Genomic DNA, 19,723 nt, shown 5'->3' on the forward strand with positions numbered 1-19,723 from the left:
CATGGTGGCCTCAGGGCTCAAAGAATAAGGGCTCCTTGGCCAGGTGTGGTGGCTCATGCCTGTAACCCCAGCTCTTTGGGAGGCTGAGGTGGTCGGATCATGAGGTCAGGAGTTCGAGATCAGCCCAGCCAATATGGTGAAACCCCATCTCTACTAAAAATATAAAAATTAGCTAGGCATGGTGGCATGCGCCTGTAGGCCCAGCTACTCGGGAATCTGAGGCAGAAGAATTGCTTAAACCCGTAAGTCAGGTTGCAGTGAGCCGAGATCGCGCCACTGCTCTCCAGCCTGAATGACAGAACGAGACTCCATCTCAAAAAAAAAAAAAAAAAAAAAAGTAAGGGCTCCAACATAAGAAGAGGAAGCTGCCAGTCTGTTTAGGGCTGTGCCACAAAGTGTCATGGTATCACTTTTGCCATATTTTATTGGTCAAGCAGTCACAGAGCCTGTGATGGAAGGAGTGATAAAGAATTTGGGGCCATCCTTAATCTGCCAAAAGTGGGCATAAAAATACTCCTAAGCCAGGTGCGGTGGCTCACACCTGTAATCCCGGCTTTTAGGAGGATAAGGTGGGAGGATTGTATGAGTCCAGGAGTTCGAGACCAGCCTGAGAAACATAGTGAACCCTCGTCTCTACAAAAAATTAATAAAATTAGTTGAGCATGGTGGCATGCGTTTGTAGTTTCAGCTACTCGGGAGGCTGAGGTAGGAGGACTCCTCGAGCCCAGGAAGTGGAGGCTACAGTGAGCCGAGATCGTGCCACTACACTCCAGCCTGCGTGACAGTGAGATCCCAGAGATCCTGTCTCAAAAACCAAAAAACCAAAAACAAAAACCTGCAGAAACTCCTAGGGCTATGAGGAGTAAATGAGATAATGCATGCAGAGGCAGATTTACCATGAAGCAAATGAAACTTCAACCATGGGGGTCTTTAATTAAACAGTTTCCTCTACATCCAGGCATCTAATTTTGTATTCATAATTCTCCTTTTTCCTTTTTCTCAAAGAGGACCCTCAAACTGTATGAGGATCAGGCCCTACCCATCCTGGCTCTGTCCCGAATGCCAGTATCAGTACTTACTAAGCATACTGCCTGGTACAGAGAGACATTCAACATGGGGCCCCTCCAGGCACTGGGCTGGCCTGGTCCCCTCTCTGTGGCTGAGGAGAGGGCTTCTCCTCTCACTCTGTCCTTTCTGTCTTTTCAGAATCATTTCTTCTTCTCCTTTCTTCAAAATGAAAGTAAAACATGCTGGGAATAATTTCATAATCACAAAACTGCCCTCCCAATTGGTCCCTGCCTCTACCGCCTGACCTCACCACCCACCAGGGAGGTGGGTCTTATTCTGGGCATCATGCCAAGTTCTTAGCTGGGCCCTCTAGAATCTCTAAAGGAAATCAGGCTGAAGAGGGGAAAACCAGTGGGGGGAGGCAGCATTCCCAGTGCCCAGTATGGTCTAGGAGGCATTGAAATTCCAGGGCCGAAGTCCTGAGACAAAGATCATAATGAGACAGGAAGGTGGCAAAGGAAGGAGCCCATTTGCATGACAATAATTGAGCCAAGAATAGAAAGCCACAGGGATGCAAGGGTGAGGCTGGCAGCTGAGCTGGGCTAAACCTCACAAATCAGACTACCCAGCTCCGCTCCGCAGGGGAAGGGAGGCTGAGCCCTGGGCCAGGCTTGGCAGGGAAGGAAGGGGGCGGACACGGCCCCAGGGCATTGTGGGAACACTGGCCAGGCTGGACTTTGCCTTCCTCCTCATCCTTCAGCCGGGAGCTTGTCTTTGCTTGCCTTTGCCTTTGAGGCTCTGTGGCTGTGGGGCTGAGTGGGCATCATGGCAGCTCAGAAAGATCTCTGGGACGCCATTGTGATTGGGGCTGGGATCCAGGGCTGCTTCACCGCATACCACCTGGCCAAACACAGGAAGAGAGTCCTCCTGCTGGAGCAGGTACTGTGTCCCTTCTGCACCCCCGGCTGTTAGGACTGTCCTAGCCTCCTCCCCTGCAGAGGGGTTTTCAGAGCCAGCAGGCTACAGGGCAAGGCCAAAGGGCCTGAATCATCAAAAATTCTGTGTAATTTGTATCTTAGCTGCCTAGTGTGTTTCATGACAATTCAAAGAAGTTTCCCACCCCTCCCACCCACACTGGGTTTCTTTTTTTTTTTTTTTTTTTTTTTTTTGAGACGGAGTCTCGCTCTGTCGCCCGGGCTGGAGTGCAGTGGCCGGATCTCAGCTCACTGCAAGCTCCGCCTCCCGGGTTTACGCCATTCTCCTGCCTCAGCCTCCCGAGTAGCTGGGACTACAGGCGCCCGCCACCTCGCCCGGCTAGTTTTTTGTATTTTTTTAGTAGAGACGGGGTTTCACCGTGTTAGCCAGGATGGTCTCGATCTCCTGACCTCGTGATCCACCCATCTCGGCCTCCCAAAGTGCTGGGATTACAGGCTTGAGCCACCGCGCCCGGCCCCCACACTGGGTTTCTAGGCACATTTCCTCTTTCCACTGCTTCCCAGTTCCTGCCCTTGACCAAGCGTCCCAGGCCCTGTTCTCTTCCTTCTCACTGCTCTGTCCCTTCTGCGCCCACATGGTTGATCACCCCCCAAGAAAAATAATTGGTTCTTCTCTGGGTAACCTAAAGTAAAGATAATTTTGCCTAGAGGCAAAGGTTGATTTATCCACCTAAGAGGTAGGATTATGTCCTGCATATTCCTGGCCTCTCACCCCAGAACCCAGCAGAAGCTTCTGTTTGTTTTGTTTTGTTTGTTTTGTTTTGCCACCTCCAGATAATAGCAGCCTCCTTGTTTGATACATGATGAGTGAAACTGAGGTCTTATTTTTCCTGCTATGCAGTGCGGTCTGCAGTGACCACTGCATATGTTGGTGGGCCCTGTGTGTCTGCGGGGTTCTTTGAGGACAGGGCCACTCAGCTATCATCAAAGCTTTCCACTGCAGTGGGCTCTCCCTTTCCATTCTGCCTGCAGTTACCCAGGCTGGCTATGGTTTGCTCTTCTTGGTAATGAGCCAGAGTATTTAGAAACCTTCTTCATTTCTCTATCAGTTTTCTCAAAGCCCAAGGGATTCCTGGTTCACCCTCTCAGGAAACTCATTGTTGCTGAATCCTGAGGTGGTTCTCTTACCCTGAGTGATCTGTAGCCACAGAGAAATAAAGTCAGCATCAGTTTCCTTGTTCATAAAATGAAGGGGCTAGACTAGTTGAACTGGAAGGTTTTTTCTAATTTTTCTTCTTTATGAATCTAAGTGAAGTGAGATTGCAGCAGGATGGTTGAAGACTAGCTAACAAAGGAGCTTCTGGATGTGAACAATGTTAGCAAAAAGGAAGCCCAAGTTAGTGCTATTGAAGAACTTCTATCTTGATTGCCAAGTCAGTAACTTGGTCATAAACAGAGAATTTGGAAAGATTGTATGGATTTTTTTTTTTTTTTTTTGAGACAGGATCTCACTCTATTGCCCAGGCTGGAGTGTAGTAGTACTATCATAGTTCACTGCAGCCTCAAACTCCTGGGCTCAAGCAGTCCTCCTACCTCAGTCTCCCAAGTAGCTGGGACTACAAGTGCCACCACACCTGATAGTTTTTAAATTTTTGAGGAGGCTGGGTCTTGCTATATTGCCCAAGCTGGTCTTGCATTCCTGGCTCAAATTATCTTCCTGTGTATAATCCTTCCCCAGATTGTGTGGAAATATTTGAAGGATAAATGGATCCTGGTTGACAGCACATGCAGAGATGGCTCCTAACGGGGGATGCAGTGTGAGGGGTAATGGCTTCCATCATCTCTCTTGTTTTCCACTTCCAGTTCTTTCTACCACACTCCCGAGGAAGCTCCCATGGACAAAGCCGGATAATCCGAAAGGCATACCCGGAAGACTTTTACACCCAGATGATGCATGAGTGTTATCAGATATGGGCCCAGTTGGAGCACGAGGCTGGAACCCAATTGTACAGGTGGGCTGTGGGAGGAATTCCTTCAATCATAGGGCTCTGCACCTGCAGGTGCTTTTAGTGTGTGAAGTGGCAGTGCCATGGGACATTTGGAATGCAACAAGAGGGACACAAGGCCTCAGGAAGTACCAGATGCATGGAAAAGTTCTGCTGTCATGGTGGTCACCCCACAGGTCCAACTGACTCTGGTCAGGCTCTGTGTTGCAGGACTGGGTTCAGACCATGTGTCCAAGGCTAGTAGAAGCGATAATGGAAAGCCTGCTGGCAAGGCACCTTGTGGCAGATGCCCAGAGTGGGGTAGGAGTCTGCTGGAAAGTGTATTTTCAACTCTGTGGAGGCCTCTGCAACTCTTTTAGGGCAGGGGTTGAGACAGAGGAGGAGGCTGCTTTCAGGATTTTTTTTTTTTTTTAAATTATTGATGGAGTCTCGCTTTGTTGTCAGGCTGGAGTGCAGTGGCACCATCTCGGCTCACTGCAACCTCTACCTCCCGGGTTCAAGCGATTCTTCTGCTTCAGCCTCCCAGGTAGCTGGGACTACAGGTGTGTGCCACCACGCCCAGCTAATTTTTGTATTCCTAGTAGAGACGGGGTTTCACCATGTTGGCCAGGCTGGTCTCGATCTCTTGACCTCATTATTCACCCGCCTCGGCCTCCCAAAGTGCTGGGATTACAGGCGTGAGCCACCGTGCCCAGCCCAGGATTCTTCATAGTCCAACCAATATCCTAACTTTTCCTGAGGGGTCCTCACCCCCTGTAGCAACCCTATAAACCCATTTTGTTCTCTCTGAGTACCTTTTCCTGTAGGAACAAAATGGGGACGTTCCCCAGGCTGGATTGCTTGCCAGGGAGTGAGCCTGCACCTCTTTCTCTGCTGCCTTCATGGCTCTCTCCAACCCTTGACCTTTCAAATACTCATGGGAAAGAAAGCCAATAATCTGTGATGCCATGGGAACTTTAACCATCCCGCCTCCCTCCCACCTCCTCTGTGACTCTTAACTGAACTTCCTACAAACCCTGGCTCTACCCTATAGGGTGGTGGTTATTTTAATGGCCAGGAACCAAGAGGTTAGTGTTCTGTTGCAAAAATACCATTAACTTAAGAACGAAGTGAAATCCATTATGCAAATCAGCCGGGGCAGCTAATTACAGATTTATTCAGAGGCAGCTAATGCACCCAGCACCCAAATAAAGGAGCATGTCTTGCTGGGGGGTGGCCTGGCAGAGGGACCCTTCTCTGTCAGTTGTCTGTGAATACTGCTGAGAATCTTTTGCTAAGAGGCTCGCCCTGGGCCTTGGAGGGCACACTTCTTCCCAGCACACAATGAGACAACTAAGACTTGTTAGAGTGTCTGGAATCTTTCCGAGGGAGTTGATTCTGGAGGGAGACAGGCTTAGGTTTGACTTTGTGCTCTATTTCTCACCAGATATGTGATCTTGGAAAACTTTCTTGACTTCTCTGTGCCTCACTTTTTCTCATAGGGCTCTGAGAGAATTAAATGAGACTTTTGTGAAATACTTGGCCCAACGTCTAGCCCCTTTCAATAAGGGGCAGTCCCTTCCATCCATTCTGGGTCAGCTGCATCCTGTTCCATTGAGCGACGGGGGGAGGAAAGACAGGAGGAGACAGATGGGTGCAACAACCACAGATACCAAGGGGAGTGGCAGCAGGAAAGAGGGAGAGGGATCCTTGGGTAGGAGACTCTCAGAAGAGCACAATCCTCCTCTTTGCCAGGAGGACAGGAATTTGGAAGGGCTTTGGAACCAGACCTGGCTCTAAATCTCAGCTCTGACACACTCAGCTGTGTGGTTTGGAACAAGCTGTTGAACCTCTGTTGAGACTCAATTTTTTTTTTTTTTTTTTTTTTTGAGACAGAGTCTCGCTCTGTCACCCGGGCTGGAGTGCAGTGGCGCCATCTCTGCTCACTGCAAGCTCCGCCTCCCGGGTTCACACCATTCTTGTGCTTCACCCTCCCGAGTAGCTGGGACTACAGGCGCGCACCACCACGCCCAGCTAATTTTTTGTATATTTAGTAGAGACAGGTTTCACCGTCTTAGCCAGGATGATCTAGATCTCCTGACCTCGTGATCTGCCCACCTCGGCCCAAAGTGCTGGGATTACAGGTGTGAGCCACCGCGCCCAGCCAGGGACTCAGGTTTTTCATCTGTGGAGTAGGGATCCTAATACCTATGTCATGGTGCTGGTGTGAGGATAAGTAAGTAATGGGCTTAGAACAGCACCTGGAAACCTATCTTCCTCCTCCTCCTCACCATATATGTAGTGTTGACAGTAAGAAACTAGGCTAGGTGCAGTGGCTCGCGCCTGTAATTCCAGCACTTTGGGAGGCTGAGGCAGGTGGATTACCTGAAGTCAGGAGTTAAAAACCAGCCTGGCCAACATGGTGAAACCCTGCCTCTACTGAAAATACAAAAATTAGCTGGGCATGGTGGTGGACACCTGTAATCCCAGCTATTAGGGAGGCTGATGAGGCAGAAGAATTGCTTGAACCCAGGAGGCAGAGGTTGCAGAGAGCCGAGATCATGCCACTGCACCGCACTCCAGCCTGGGTAACAAAATGAGACTTTGTCTCCAAAAAAAAAAAAAAAAAAAAGAAAGAAAAGAAAAGAGAAAAACTAAGAGTTGCTCTAAGGACCTGACACCTATAACTCATTCCATTCTGCCCACAATCTTATGAGAGGGTTGCTGCCAGGTAGTCAGGGTCTTATTCCATTAGTGCAAATCACAAAATTACTATACTCTTAAGTCTAGAACAGAGGTTGGCCAGCTTTATCTGTAAATAGCCACCTAGTAAGTATCTTAGCCTTTGCAGGCCATGTGGTCTCTGTTACAATTATTCAACTCTGCCATTGTAGCATGAAAGCAAGATGTAAATAAATGAGCCTGGATGTATTCTAATAAAACTTTATTTATAGATGCTGAAATTGAACTTCATGTAATTTTCTTTTTTTTTTTTTTTTTTTTTTTTGAGACGGAGTCTCGCTCTGTCGCCCGGGCTGGAGTGCAGTGGCCGGATCTCAGCTCACTGCAAGCTCCGCCTCCTGGGTTCCCGCCATTCTCCTGCCTCAGCCTCCCGAGTAGCTGGGACTACAGGCACCCGCCACCTCGCCCGGCTAGTTTTTTGTATTTTTTAGTAGAGACGGGGTTTCACCATGTTAGCCAGGATGGTCTCGATCTCCTGACCTCGTGATCCGCCCGCCTCGGCCTCCCAAAGTGCTGGGATTACAGGCTTGAGCCACCGCGCCTGGCTGAACTTCATGTAATTTTCATGTATCACTCAACATTATTCTTCTTTGGATTAAAAAACATCAACAATTTAAAAATTTTAAAGCCGTCTTGGATCATGGACCAGACAAAAACAGGCAGAAGGCCAAATTTGGTCCCTGAGTGGTGGCTTGCTGGCCCTGGGTCTGGAAGATACCTCAAACTGGTTAACTTGTCCATTTCTGTCTCCAAATAAGTTCATGCCTAAATCATTCCAGGTCAAAAGACTGCTACTATGCATTTAAAGACAGGGAAATATCACAGCCCTTCTTAAAAGACCATTCCGATGTCTTATTGCCCCAGTTATGAAAAATGGAAAGTTATGTGAGTATGCTTTGAAAACCTCTAGAGTGCTAAAGTATTCTTACTATTGTTGTTATTATTCTAAGTCCTTTCTTATGGCTAGCCTAATGTACTCAGGCACACTAATTTATTTGGTTCTTTACTTAGCAGGGACAGAGCAGATACTTCCTATTCTCAGAATGGTATCTGAATATAGCTCTACTACCTTTGGGCTAAAAGCCATTCTAATTCCTTTAGCTTTTACTGATTCTTATTTTCTAAATGATTCATCATCTGTGTGGTTCTTACTTCTCCCCAGGTTCTTCTAGAAGAACCAGCACAATACCATAATACTACTGATAGATATGAGCATACTTAATGCTATTTGATGATGATTAAAAACAAACAAACAAAAAAACAAAAAACCTTTAGGAGTTGGCAGTTCAGGTGGTTGTCCAGTGCTTTTCATTCTGTTCAGCTGCTTCCTGTGACAGCGGCATACTAAACATGGGTGGGTTTGGGATATTTGCATATATTCTGGGAACAGACAATGACACATGTGTCAGATCACAAGGTCTGAATCTTTTGTGATGTGTACAGCCAGGATGCTGATTCCAGCAGCAAAATCCAGCTCCCTGGCCCATCTCTTTTTTGCCCCGCCTTCTCCCTTTGAGTCCTACTATCTAGCTCCTGACCCGGGCTGCCCCTGCTTAGCTGACAATATCAGACAAGATCACAGCCGTAGGCAGTACAGCTGCTGGCAGAACCTGGTGGCCCCCTCTGCAGCTGCTGTTTCTTGTGTCTGCGAAGTGTCTGGCTTGTCAGCCACATCCCCTCCCTGGAGCAGTCTTTGTTAACCAATTCCACCTCGGCCCACTGAGCGGAAGATGAAACGCTGAGAGCTCCTCCAAAACCAACAAAGACAGCAGCCATTACCAAGTCCCCATTCGAATCCCTTCCCCAAGGTGACTCAGAGCTGACTTGCTTGGCATTTTTAACCCAGAGAGGGGAGAGCGGGAGCTTGGGATGGAAGATGGCAGGTACAGTGAGAGCTGTTTCCCCACCTAATTCCTCCCCACTCCATCCTGCACCCTGTCCTGCTACAGTAACTGGTGGAAATCCCTGATCACCAACTCCCTACATCATATCTGACTCATTAGTCGGGCCATAGAGAAGTCAACAAGGCCCTTGGGAGGAGTCTTCAATGACCTCTTCCTAGTGCTGGATCAAGCTAGAGTCGGGAGGAAGGAATAGTTCATACCAAATGCTCTTCACTCAGCTGATGGGCATTCTGGGAGCTGGGAGCTGCACTCTTTTCTAGGGTTCCCTGGCAACTCATGTGATGGCTTTCAGTCCTTCTTTGTAGTTAGTCCTGACCATTCATTTCCCAGTCATTTTTTATCCTGCGGATGCCCTTGTCTCTTCTCAACCTTCTCCTTTCCAAACTTGTAGCCCAGGTCTAAGCAGAAAAAAGAAGATGGGGAAGTCATGAACATAGGGGTGAGAAATTGATGCAGAATGAGCAGTCTATTTGTTGGGATCTAGAAAAAGCCATTAAGAAAATAAGCACTTAAATGATTTTCAATCTGCCCATGGAAGCCATCTATCTTCATACTGGGGGGAAAAGGCCCATTCTCCAATCTCGGTTTTGATTGACTGGTTTCCAATTCTCTAAGCGTTTCCCATAGGAGCCTCTCACCTATCTCCCATAATGACAGGCCTTTGCATTTCCAGGCAGTGTTTTACATTTATTTCCGATTTGCTCATAATGGTCAAAAATCTCTCTCCAATCCAAGGCATTTCTCCAGCAGCGCACGGTTTCCCTCAGGCCAAATAGCTTAGCTGTGATCCACGGAAAATGAGAATTTCCCAAACACATCTTCGGACTAGGGGAGGGTCCAGCATCACACATTCAGATGGAAAATTTCCCACTGTTAGATCAATATCTGGGCTAAGAAATAAATGCCACAGGGCCAGAGAGCTGGAGCAAAATGATTACAATCGGCACAATTACATTCACCGGCGGAATCAGCTCACTGATTACTCCCAGGGATGGGGAGCTCCCGCTTCATCCACCACAGGATGGCTTGGGAATTATCACTCAGCATTTCATATTTCGACAGATTTGCCCGTTGTCTTGGCATGAGTTCATTTTTCCCATACAGTACATTCCTGTAAAAGGAGTCATTTCAAGGAAAGAAGGAAGGAAGGAAGAAGGAAAGGAGGAAGAAACAATGGAAAAAGGGAAAGGAAATCTCAGAGTATATGAGCAGCCAAAGCTGCTATATTGCAGGCAGAGGTTAGAATATGCTGCTCTGGAATTTTCAGGTCAGGGATTTCACATTACATCTGCTTAGGTGTGGTTTAAGCCAGGTCTCTCCCAGAATCCCTCCCAGCCAGCACCCCATTGGGTAAAAAGGGCTCAAGGAAATACACCTGAGTGACTTCATACTTATTTGTTGACTAAGGAGTTTACTAGGGCTGGGCACAGTGGCTCATGCTTATAATCCTAGCACTTTGGGAGATCAAGACAGGAGGATCACTTGAGGCCGGGAGTTTGATACAGGCCTGGACAACATACCATGTGACTCTTGTGTCCACAAAACACAAAAAATTAGCCAAGTGTGGTGGCTCATGCCTGTAGTCCCAGATATTTGGGAGGCCAAGGCAGGAGGATTGCTTGAGGCCAGGAGTTTGAGATAGGCCTCTGCAACACAGTGAGACCCCTATTTCTACACACTCGCAGAATTAGCCAAGTGTGGTGGCATGTGCCTGTAGTCCTGGATACTTGGAGGGCTGAGGTAGGAGGAGCTCGCTCGTGGCTGCAGTGAGCTGTGAACGTGCCACTGCACTCTCCAGCCTGGGTGATAGAGACCCCATCTCCATTAAAAAAAAAAAAAAAAAAAAAAAAGTTGTGTCAGGTGCAGTGGCCCCTGCCTGCAATCTCAGCACTTTGTGAGGCTGAGGCAGGCAGATCATCAGATCAGGAATTCGAGACCAGCCTGGGCAACAAGGTGAAACCCTGTCTCTACTAAAAAAATCCAAAAATGAGCCGGGTGTGGTGGTGCGTGCCTGTAATCCCAGCTACTCTGGAGGGTGAGGCAGGAGAATTGCTTAAACCCGGGGTGGAGGTTGCAGTGAGCTGAGATCGCACCACTGCACTCCATCCTGGGTGACAGAGCAAGACTCAGTCTTGGGGCAAAAAAAAAAGTTTACTAGGCAAGTGTTCATTACCTCTGAACCAATCTGAAGTCCTTTTGGGGGCCACAGAAAAAAGACAGTCTGCTAAGAGCAGGGATTTCCACTGCATCTCTCCTCTGTTGAGCTTTGAAGAGGCAGAGCTCTCGTTGCTATCTCGCTGGTGGTGGATGCTGGGTAGGCGGGGGCCATGGCAAATGGATTGGGCATGCTGCGCGGCTCTGTGTACTGACACCCGCCCCAGGGCCCACGGTGTCCCTACCCCCTCCCAATCTTCTCTTTAATCCCCCCAACCAGATAATGTGGGATTTGGAAGCATGTAATATCCATGAGACTCCATTATAGGCTATTACGAGCTTTATACGCACTACCTGGGGTATGTACCAGGCCGCTGCTGGGCAGTGCAGTAGCTGCAATGGAGAAGGACCACACACACGGTCCCAAAGGCCAGAGTGACTCTTCCATTGTTTCTATCCGTTTCCCCCAAAACGGAGCTCTGGTCTCTTGTGACAGAGAGGCAGGAAGCATGAAAGAGAAACAGCTTTCACTCCCTTAGGGAGTAAAAGCATAGAGGGAGGTACAGGGAGAAACAAAATCAGAGTCACCAAATGTATTGCTGGAGCCCTAGGAGACCATCTACCAGTGTTTCTGCATGAGAACGCCATTGGAATTTGGGGTGGAATCTTCTCGAGCATTGCAGGTGTAGCATCCCTGGCCCCTGCCCACTAAATGTGAGAGGCAGCCCCAGGCATTGTACCAACTACAAAAATGGGTCATGCCATTTTCAGTTGTCCCTGGGTGGGTGGGTAAGCGGGGGGTACCACCCTGGTGAGGAACCATCAGTAGTTCAACAGGCACATTATAGAGGAGGAATCTAGGCCCAGAGAGGTGAGTGACCTGATCAAGGTCACGGCCAAGGTGAAGCCAGGACTAGAGACAGAGCCAGGTCTCTCAGTTTAGGACCCTTTCCACAAAACAGGCAGCCTCTAAGGAACTGAGAGACAGAGACAGACACACAGGAAGGGACAAACATATATGACATGAAAGAGAAGGAGGAAAGCGGGGAGGGCAGGAGAGAATACAGAACAGAGAGATCAAAATAGTGAATGGGGTCAGGGGACAGGAGGAAGGGGAAGAAATATCATCAAACTGAATGAACTTCCACCACTTCCAAGCCATGGGACATGAAGGAGGACTTAGGATCTCTGCCCTCAAGGGCAGGATCGTTCCTGAGAAGGGGCATAGAGGACAAGAAAACCAGTGACAGCCAAGGGCCGACTTGGGAATGGGCTGGAAATCAGCATGAGAATACTGGGATTCTACTGACTGAATCTAGATGACTTCACCTCTTCTCTGAACATGAGGCCATGACTCCTCCCAGTGCCTACACCTGGACCTGAGATCCCTCCTGAAGGAGAGCAAATGGTCCAGGGCTTTGCTTTGTTTTGCTTTGTTTTGAGATAGGGGCTTGCTCTCTCATCCAGGCTGGAGTGTAATGGTGTGATCATGGCTCACTGCAGCCCTGACCTCCCTGGCTAAAGTGATCCTCTCACCTCAGCCTCCCAAATAGCTGGGATCACAGGTATGTGACACCACGCTTGGCTACTTTTAAAAACATTTTTTAGACCATCCTGGCTAACATGGTGAAACCCCGTTTCTACTAAAAAATACAAAAAACTAGCCGGGCGAGGTGGCAGGCGCCTGTAGTCCCAGCTACTCGGGAGGCTGAGGCAGGAGAATGGTGTAAACCCAGGAGGCGGAGCTTGCAGTGAGCTGAGATCCGGCCACTGCACTCCAGCCTGGGCGGCAGAGCGAGACTCCGTCTCAAAAAAAAACAAAAAAAAAAAACAAAAAACATTTTTTACTTTTTGCAGAGACAGAGTCTCGTGATATTGCCCAGGCTGCTAGTGAACTAATTAGTGGCCTCAAGTGATCGTCCTGCCTCAGCCTCCTGAAGTGCGGGGATTTACAGGCGCAAGTCACCACATCAGGCCAGGATTTTGAAACATACCTTCACCTAGGTGACTTATTTTTTAACAGGCAGACTGGATTACTGCTGCTGGGAATGAAGGAGAATCAGGAATTAAAGACAATCCAGGCCAATCTGTCTAGGCAGAGGGTGGAACACCAGTGTCTTTCATCTGAGGAACTGAAGCAACGTTTCCCAAATATTCGGTTGACCAGGGGAGAAGTGGGGCTCTTGGACAATTCCGGAGGAGTTCTCTATGCATACAAGGCCCTCAGAGCCCTGCAGGTAATGTCGTACAGCACTGGGGCAATGTAGGTGCACCCTGCTCTGGGCGTCCTGGGTCCCAACCAGCCAGCCCAAGACCCCCCTCTGGATGAGGTCTTTGCCCTGCTGGCTTAGTCTTGACTTTTTGGGCAGGGCATTGATATATATGTGGCTGGCCTTGTCAATACAGGACAGGTCTAGATTCTGCACTCTTTTCTGCCCTAGGCGAAAGGCTTTCTGTCTACCAGGGTGAACCACATACAGAACGAATTCACCTTTTCCTGCTCCTGCCCTTTCAGGATGCAGTTCGACAGCTAGGAGGCATAGTGCATGACGGAGAGAAGGTGGTGGAGATAAACCCAGGGCTACTGGTCAAGGTGAAAACCACCTCCAGGAGCTACCAAGCTAAGAGCTTGGTCATCACGGCAGGTCCTTGGACCAACCAGCTCCTCCGTCCCCTGGGCATTGAGCTGCCTCTCCAGGTAAGAGGAGCTGGAAGCCTGAGAGTTGGTGCTCAAGAGAAGCCTTGGAACCTGATGGAGTCAAATTTGCATCCTGGATCTGCCTCTTGCTAGTGGACAACTTTGGGCAAATTCGTTCACCTCACTGAGCCTCAATTTTATCACCTGTAATATTGGGGGAGGAGAGCTACCTCATAGGACTATTGGAGAATTAAATTATTAGGCTGGTGCAAAAGTAATTGCAGTTTTACCATTCAAAGTCACGGCAAAAACCACAATTACTTTTGCACCAACCTAATATATGTTGTATATAAAGCCTTTAAGAGGCCGGAGGTGGTGGCTGACACTTGTAGTCCCAACACTCTGGGAGACCAAAGCAGGAGAATTTCTTGAGCCCAGGAGTTCAAGACCAGCCTGGGCAATACGGTGAGAATCTGTCTCTACAAAAACAAAAAAACTTAGCCAGGTGTAGTGGCATGTGCTTGTAGTCCCAGCTACTTGGGAGACTGAGGCAGGAGGATGGCCTGAGCCTGGGAGGTTGAGGCTGCAGTGAGTCGTGATTCTACCACTGTACTCCAGTTTGGGTGACAGAGCAAGACCCTGTCTCAAAAAAATAAAATAAAATAAAATAAAAATAAAGCCCTTAGGACATAACCTGGCTTGTAGTAAGCACTCAATAAACCTGAGGTCTTATTAATTCCCAGAGAGAGACAGAAATAGGGCAGGGGGCTGGGTGTAGTTATGGGAGAAAACTAAGAATGGGAGAAGAGACAGAGGCCCAGAGATCTTTGTGCATTGTAACACATGTAACAGGTAAACAACATGAGAAGTGGGAGAGACAAACATGGATGAGTTCAACTGGGTGTCCAGGCTTGTGTTAAAGGGCCACAGGGGCCCAGAGAAACTGCTCTCATTGCTGTACAGTTCCATGGCTTTTCTTTATCTCCCACTTCCTCTCCCTGCCTCAAGACCCTGCGGATCAACGTGTGTTACTGGCGAGAGAGGGTTCCTGGGAGCTATGGTGTGTCCCAGGCCTTTCCGTGCTTCCTGTGGCTGGGCCTGTATCCCCACCACCTCTACGGACTGCCTGCAGGAGAGTACCCAGGGCTGATGAAGGTGAGTGGAAAGACGGAGAAAAGGCAGGTAGATGCCAGTGCAGAGGGGGAAGCAGCTCTAACTGTCCCCTCCATAGACGCCCTTGGGTCTCAGGGGCAGCAGCAGGAGCCTGCTTCACTCTTGGCAGTTTGCAAGGAAAGACCCTCAGCTGTCCTGAGGTCCAGCAAAAGGAGCCCTTCCTTTGCAAACATAGGGTGGTTGCAGGGACCAAGAGCTAAGCAGCCTCAGGTGACAGCCCGCAGCACTTGCCAGGAGTGGGGAAGGATGGAATGATGGATGGGGCCGTCCTGTGTACACGCCTGCCCTTTGGCTGTGGCTGTGCACGGAAGGCCAGCCCTCACCACTCCTGCCGCTCTGATTGGGAGCCAGGTCAGCTATCACCACGGCAACCATGCAGACCCTGAGGAGCGGGACTGCCCCACAGCACGCGCAGACATCCGAGACGTCCAGATCGTGAGCAGCTTTGTCAGAGATCACTTGCCTGACCTGAAGCCCGAGCCTGCTGTCATGGAGAGCTGCATGTACACGGTAAGGGGTCTGGGCAGCCTTGCTGGGCCCCCTCACCATTCTACAGAAGGGAAGAAGGAGACAGACCTTGCACTGGCCAGGCCCGATTATTTGACCCCTGCCATAGTGTTTGACTTTAAACAAACGAGCTCATTTCTGTGGGTAGGTTCACCTCTACCAGAGAGGGGCCTGTTAGAAATTATTCCTATTCTTCTTCATTAGGAAACTAGGCTATGCCTGGCAGTTGGTCCTTCACTGTGATTCCCAGAAGAGCTCTAAAATATTTTTTGGCAAGCTCCTCCAGTTGAGCAGGCCTTAGGGACAAAGAGAAGAGACAGATGTCACCAGGGCCTGAGGTATCCTGGCTAAAGTTAGTTTACAAAGATTAACTGAACACCTACTGTGTTCATAGCTCTGTGCCAGAAGAAAGGCAGATGGACAAATGAGAAAGACTGGCACGCCCAGAAGGGCACGGGCATGCGGAAAGCATCCCTGTGCCTCATGCCATCTTTTCTGGAAAGAAATCCAGCCCAGCCCCTTCCAGTTAGAGCCTGCAGTTCTTCCTCTTCCCTCGAGCCTCAAAGAACACAAGGTGTGATTGTTTCTTTCTAGAATACCCCTGATGAGCACTTCATTCTCGATCGCCACCCAAAGTATAACAACATTGTCATTGGTGCTGGATTCTCTGGTGAGCCTGAGCTGGGGGGAATGGGGTGCCTTAAAGCTGACCTAACTCAGTGCCAGGAGAAATGGTGTTTTCCACACTCTTAGCTGCCCAGATAGGTGCTGAAGCCTGGACATTGTAGGTGTAAGGAGGCTGGGCAGTCACAAAAGGGGTATTCATGGTGGGAGGCCACTTCTGGCTTTGGGATGTGACCAGGAGGATAGTGAGCCCTGTCTGGGTAAGTAGGGGATGTCCAGAGAGCTCAGCCTCTCTGTCTGTGAAGTTGCCTGAGAGTCTGTTCCTCCCTTCCTAGGGCATGGGTTCAAGCTGGCCCCTGTGGTGGGGAAGATCCTGTATGAATTAAGCATGAAATTAACACCATCTTATGACTTGGCACCTTTTCGAATCAGCCGTTTCCCAAGCCTGGGCAAAGCCCACCTTTGACCTCTGGCCAGAAGCCTCCCTTCTGTGCACAGGAGCCGATTTCACAGATGGAGAAGATGTCTCAGATGAAGGGAGTATCCCTGAGATGTCATCCTTTTTCTTCTGCCTCGCTTGAATCCCGCATAAACACAAGATGATTGAGTCTACCTTCTTTCCTCGGCCAGCTCCCCTTTGCTTCTGCCTCGCTTGAATCCCCCGTAAACACCAGGCAATTGAGTCCACCTTCTTTCCTTGGTCACCTCCCCATTCACAACTACTTTCTTGCTCCCAGAAGGCTGATCAGATATTCTACAATCACAGAGTAGCAAGGACTTTTGAGATGAATATATCAGGAAGAAGAGGGCACAAGAACTGGCTCTAGAGACCAAAGCAGTTGTTAAAAATTCTCTTTGCTGGGGGCGAGGTGTGGTGGCTCACACCTGTAATCCCAGCACTTTGGGGGGCCAAGACAGGCGGATCACCTGAGGCCAGGAGTTCAAGACCAGCTTGGCCAACATGGTGAAACCCTGCCTCTACTAAAAATACCAAATTAGCCAGGTGTGGTGGCACATGCCTGTAATCCCAGCTCGTTTAAACAAATGACCTCATTTCTGTGGGTAGGTTCACCTCTACCAGAGGTGACTTGGGAGACTGAGGCAGGAGAATCACTTGAACCCGGGAGGCGGAGATTGCAGTGAACCAAGATTGTGCCATTGCACTCCAGCCTGGGCAACAAGAGTGAGACTCTGTATCAAAAAAATAAAAATAAAAATAAATAAATAAATAAATATCTTCGCTGGGATATTTGAAGAGCTTGGGATGGATTTTTGACTAAATATCTCCCAAGGAGGGTGAACAGGATGATCTGAGAGATCACTACTGCTCTTGGAGTTCCTTTTCCTAAAGCTAAGGCCAGCCTCTGTCACAAATGCCCACAAAATCTGGCTCATCTTCGATGAACAATAAATATTTGTTGAACAAATAAATAAATAACTGCCCTGCATTAAGTCTGTAGTGGGCTTTCTTTTCTGTGTGACCTCATTTCTTCCAGGCTCTAATTGTCTAAATTAGCACCACAGAATCCATTAACCCAGGAACCCTTGGAGTCTTTATCCCCTCAATGCGCTGCATCCCCTTTCTCTGGATTCTTTGTCTCCTCCTCACCCCCTCTCTGGTTGTGTGAAGATGCTTAGCTCCCCAGTCTCTCATTAAGGTGTATTGTCAGGTCCTTATGAAGATGGAGCTGTTATACCAGAAAGAAAGAGAGAGACACACACTCACTTAGAAACCCTGTTCAATGTTTGAATGTTAAATGTGCCATTTTATTATCATTAGGATTGCTCCCACTTAATGAAACAGCATTAGCACCGAGTCGGCTGGCCTCCTTGCACTAATTGCTTTGGAAGGGAACAGGCTTATAACCATCCCGGGGTGGGTGGAGGGGTGAGGGGTGGAAACAGGGACTCGAGCAAGTCTGGATGCACTCAGATGAAACCCACCTGGAGGATCTCCAGATCGGGCCAGTTCCACCCCAGAACAGGAGTTAAAATGCTCTAGAGAGAAAAACTGGGACTGGGTAGGCAGGATGTGTTAGGGGGAATCACAGAGTGGGGAGGAGCAGGCAGTGAGAATGACAGTACAAATAGCCCCAAAGGAAATACAACACAGAGGAAATGGCTCTTCAACTGCCTGAGTCCTTAAGGTCCTAGGCACGTGTATTAGCACTGATTCTCCAGTGTGCTATAAAAAGTAACCAAGGCCGTGGCTCACGCCTGTCATCCCAACACTTTGGGAGGCTGAGGGGGGCGGATCACCTGAAGTCAGCAGTTTGAGACCAGCCTGGCCAATGTGGTGAAACCCCGTCTCTACTAAAAATAAAAAAATTAGTTGGGCATGGTGGCGGGCGCCTGTAGTCCCAGCTACTCAGGAGGCTGAGGAAGGAGAATAACCTGAACCCAGGAGACAGAGGATGCAGTGAGCCGAGACAGCGCCACTGCACTCTAGCCTAGGTGACAGAGCGAGACTCAGTCTTAAAAAAAAAAAAAAAAAAAAAATGCCAGCCAAGCCTGTCAGCCCCACGCCAAATCTGCTTTTTGTGTGATCTCAGATGGCTCCCTGAACCTCAGCCTCTGTAAAATGGGAGTATTATATCTGTAAATGGGCATAATAATGCCGACCAGCTCCACAGGGGTGTGTGAGGATCAAATAAGATCATTCATTCATGCATTTGTTCAAAACACAAATATTGAGTGAGCCTCTATTATGTGCCAGGCACTATGTAGGCACCATAGATGCATCAGTGAATAAAAAAGATAAAAATCCCTGTTCTAAAACAGCATGGTTCTTCCTCAAAAAATTAAAAATAGAATTACCATATGATCCAGCAATTACACTTCTGGTATATGCCCAAAAGAACAGAAAACAGGATCTCAAAGAGTTATTTATACACCCCTGTTCAGAGCAGCATTATTCACGATGACCAGGAGGTAGAAACAACTGAGGCATCCATGGATGGATGAATGGATAAACAATATGTGGTATGTACACACAATGTAATGCTATTCAGCCTTAGAAATAAAGGGAATTCTGGCTGGGCGCAGTGGCTCACACCTGTAATCCCAGAACTTTGGGAGACCGAGGGCAGGTGGATCACTTGAGTCCAGGAGTTGGAGACCAGCTTGGCCATCATGGCGAAACCCTGTCTCTACTAAAAATACAAAAATTAGGCAGGGTGCAGTGGCTCACGCCTGTAATCCCAGCACTTTGGGAGGCTGAGGCAGGTGGAGCAGGAGGTCAAGAGATCGAGACCATCCTGGCCAACATGGTGAAACCCTGTCTCTACTAAAAGTACAAAAATTAGCCAGGTGTGGTGGCACACACCTGTAGTCCTAGCTACTCAGGAGGCTGAGGCAGGATAACTGCTTGAACCCAGGAGGCAGAAGTTGCAGTGAACCAAGATTGTGCCACTGCACTCCAGCCTGGCAACAGAGCGAGGAAAAAAAAAATTAGCCAGGTGTGGTGGCACAAGCCTGTAATTCCAGCTACTCGGGAGGCTGAGGCATGAGAATCAATTGAACCTGGGAGGTGGAGGTTGCAGTGAGCCAAGCGGCAGAGCAAGATCCTGTCTAAAATAAATAAATAAATAAATAAAGGGAATTCAGATACATGCTACCACATGGATTAAACTTGAGGACATTATGCTAAGTGAAATAAGCCAGTCACAAAAAGACAAGTAGTATTATTTCACTTCATACATATGAGGTATCTAGAGTAGTCAGAGTCATTGAGACAGAAAGTAAATAGCGGTTGCCAGGATCTGGGAGCAGGAGGAAATGGGGATTTTCTTAATAGGTACAGATTTTCAGTCTTGCACGATGAAAGGAGTTCTGTAGATTGGTTGCACAACAATGTGAATGTACTTAATGCCACTTAGCTGTACACTTAAAAGTGGTTAAGATGGTCAATTTCGTTATGTGTTTTCGACCACAATTTTTTTTTAAATCTCATTTTTTATTTTTTATTTTTTTTGAGACACAGTCTCACTCTGTTGCCCAGGCTGGAGTGCAGTGGTGCAACCTCAGCTTGCTGCAACCTCCAGCTCCTGGGTT

The 19,723-nt window shown here is 48.5% G+C and overlaps 1 protein-coding gene across 2 annotated transcripts; it reads left to right on the top strand.

Annotated features, from left to right (window-relative positions):
• The first annotated feature begins 1,618 nt into the window (after positions 1-1,618).
• PIPOX (pipecolic acid and sarcosine oxidase) lies at positions 1,619-17,118 on the top strand. 2 transcript variants are annotated; one of them, XM_033181873.1, is made up of 8 exons: positions 1,619-1,947; positions 3,807-3,955; positions 12,752-12,965; positions 13,244-13,426; positions 14,375-14,521; positions 14,891-15,049; positions 15,641-15,716; positions 16,006-17,118. In XM_033181873.1, the coding sequence occupies exons 1-8, from the start codon at positions 1,834-1,836 to the stop codon at positions 16,134-16,136; spliced, it is 1,173 nt and encodes a 390-aa protein (XP_033037764.1). In that variant the 5' UTR covers positions 1,619-1,833; the 3' UTR covers positions 16,137-17,118. The 2 variants fall into 2 exon arrangements, with proteins under 2 accessions (XP_033037764.1, XP_033037763.1); XM_033181872.1 differs by having other exon boundaries at positions 16,103-17,118.
• Positions 17,119-19,723: the final 2,605 nt, after the last annotated feature.

Source organism: Trachypithecus francoisi, unplaced genomic scaffold, assembly GCF_009764315.1.
Source record: "Trachypithecus francoisi isolate TF-2019V2 unplaced genomic scaffold, Tfra_2.0 Lachesis_group20, whole genome shotgun sequence".
Taxonomy (NCBI): domain Eukaryota; kingdom Metazoa; phylum Chordata; class Mammalia; order Primates; family Cercopithecidae; genus Trachypithecus; species Trachypithecus francoisi.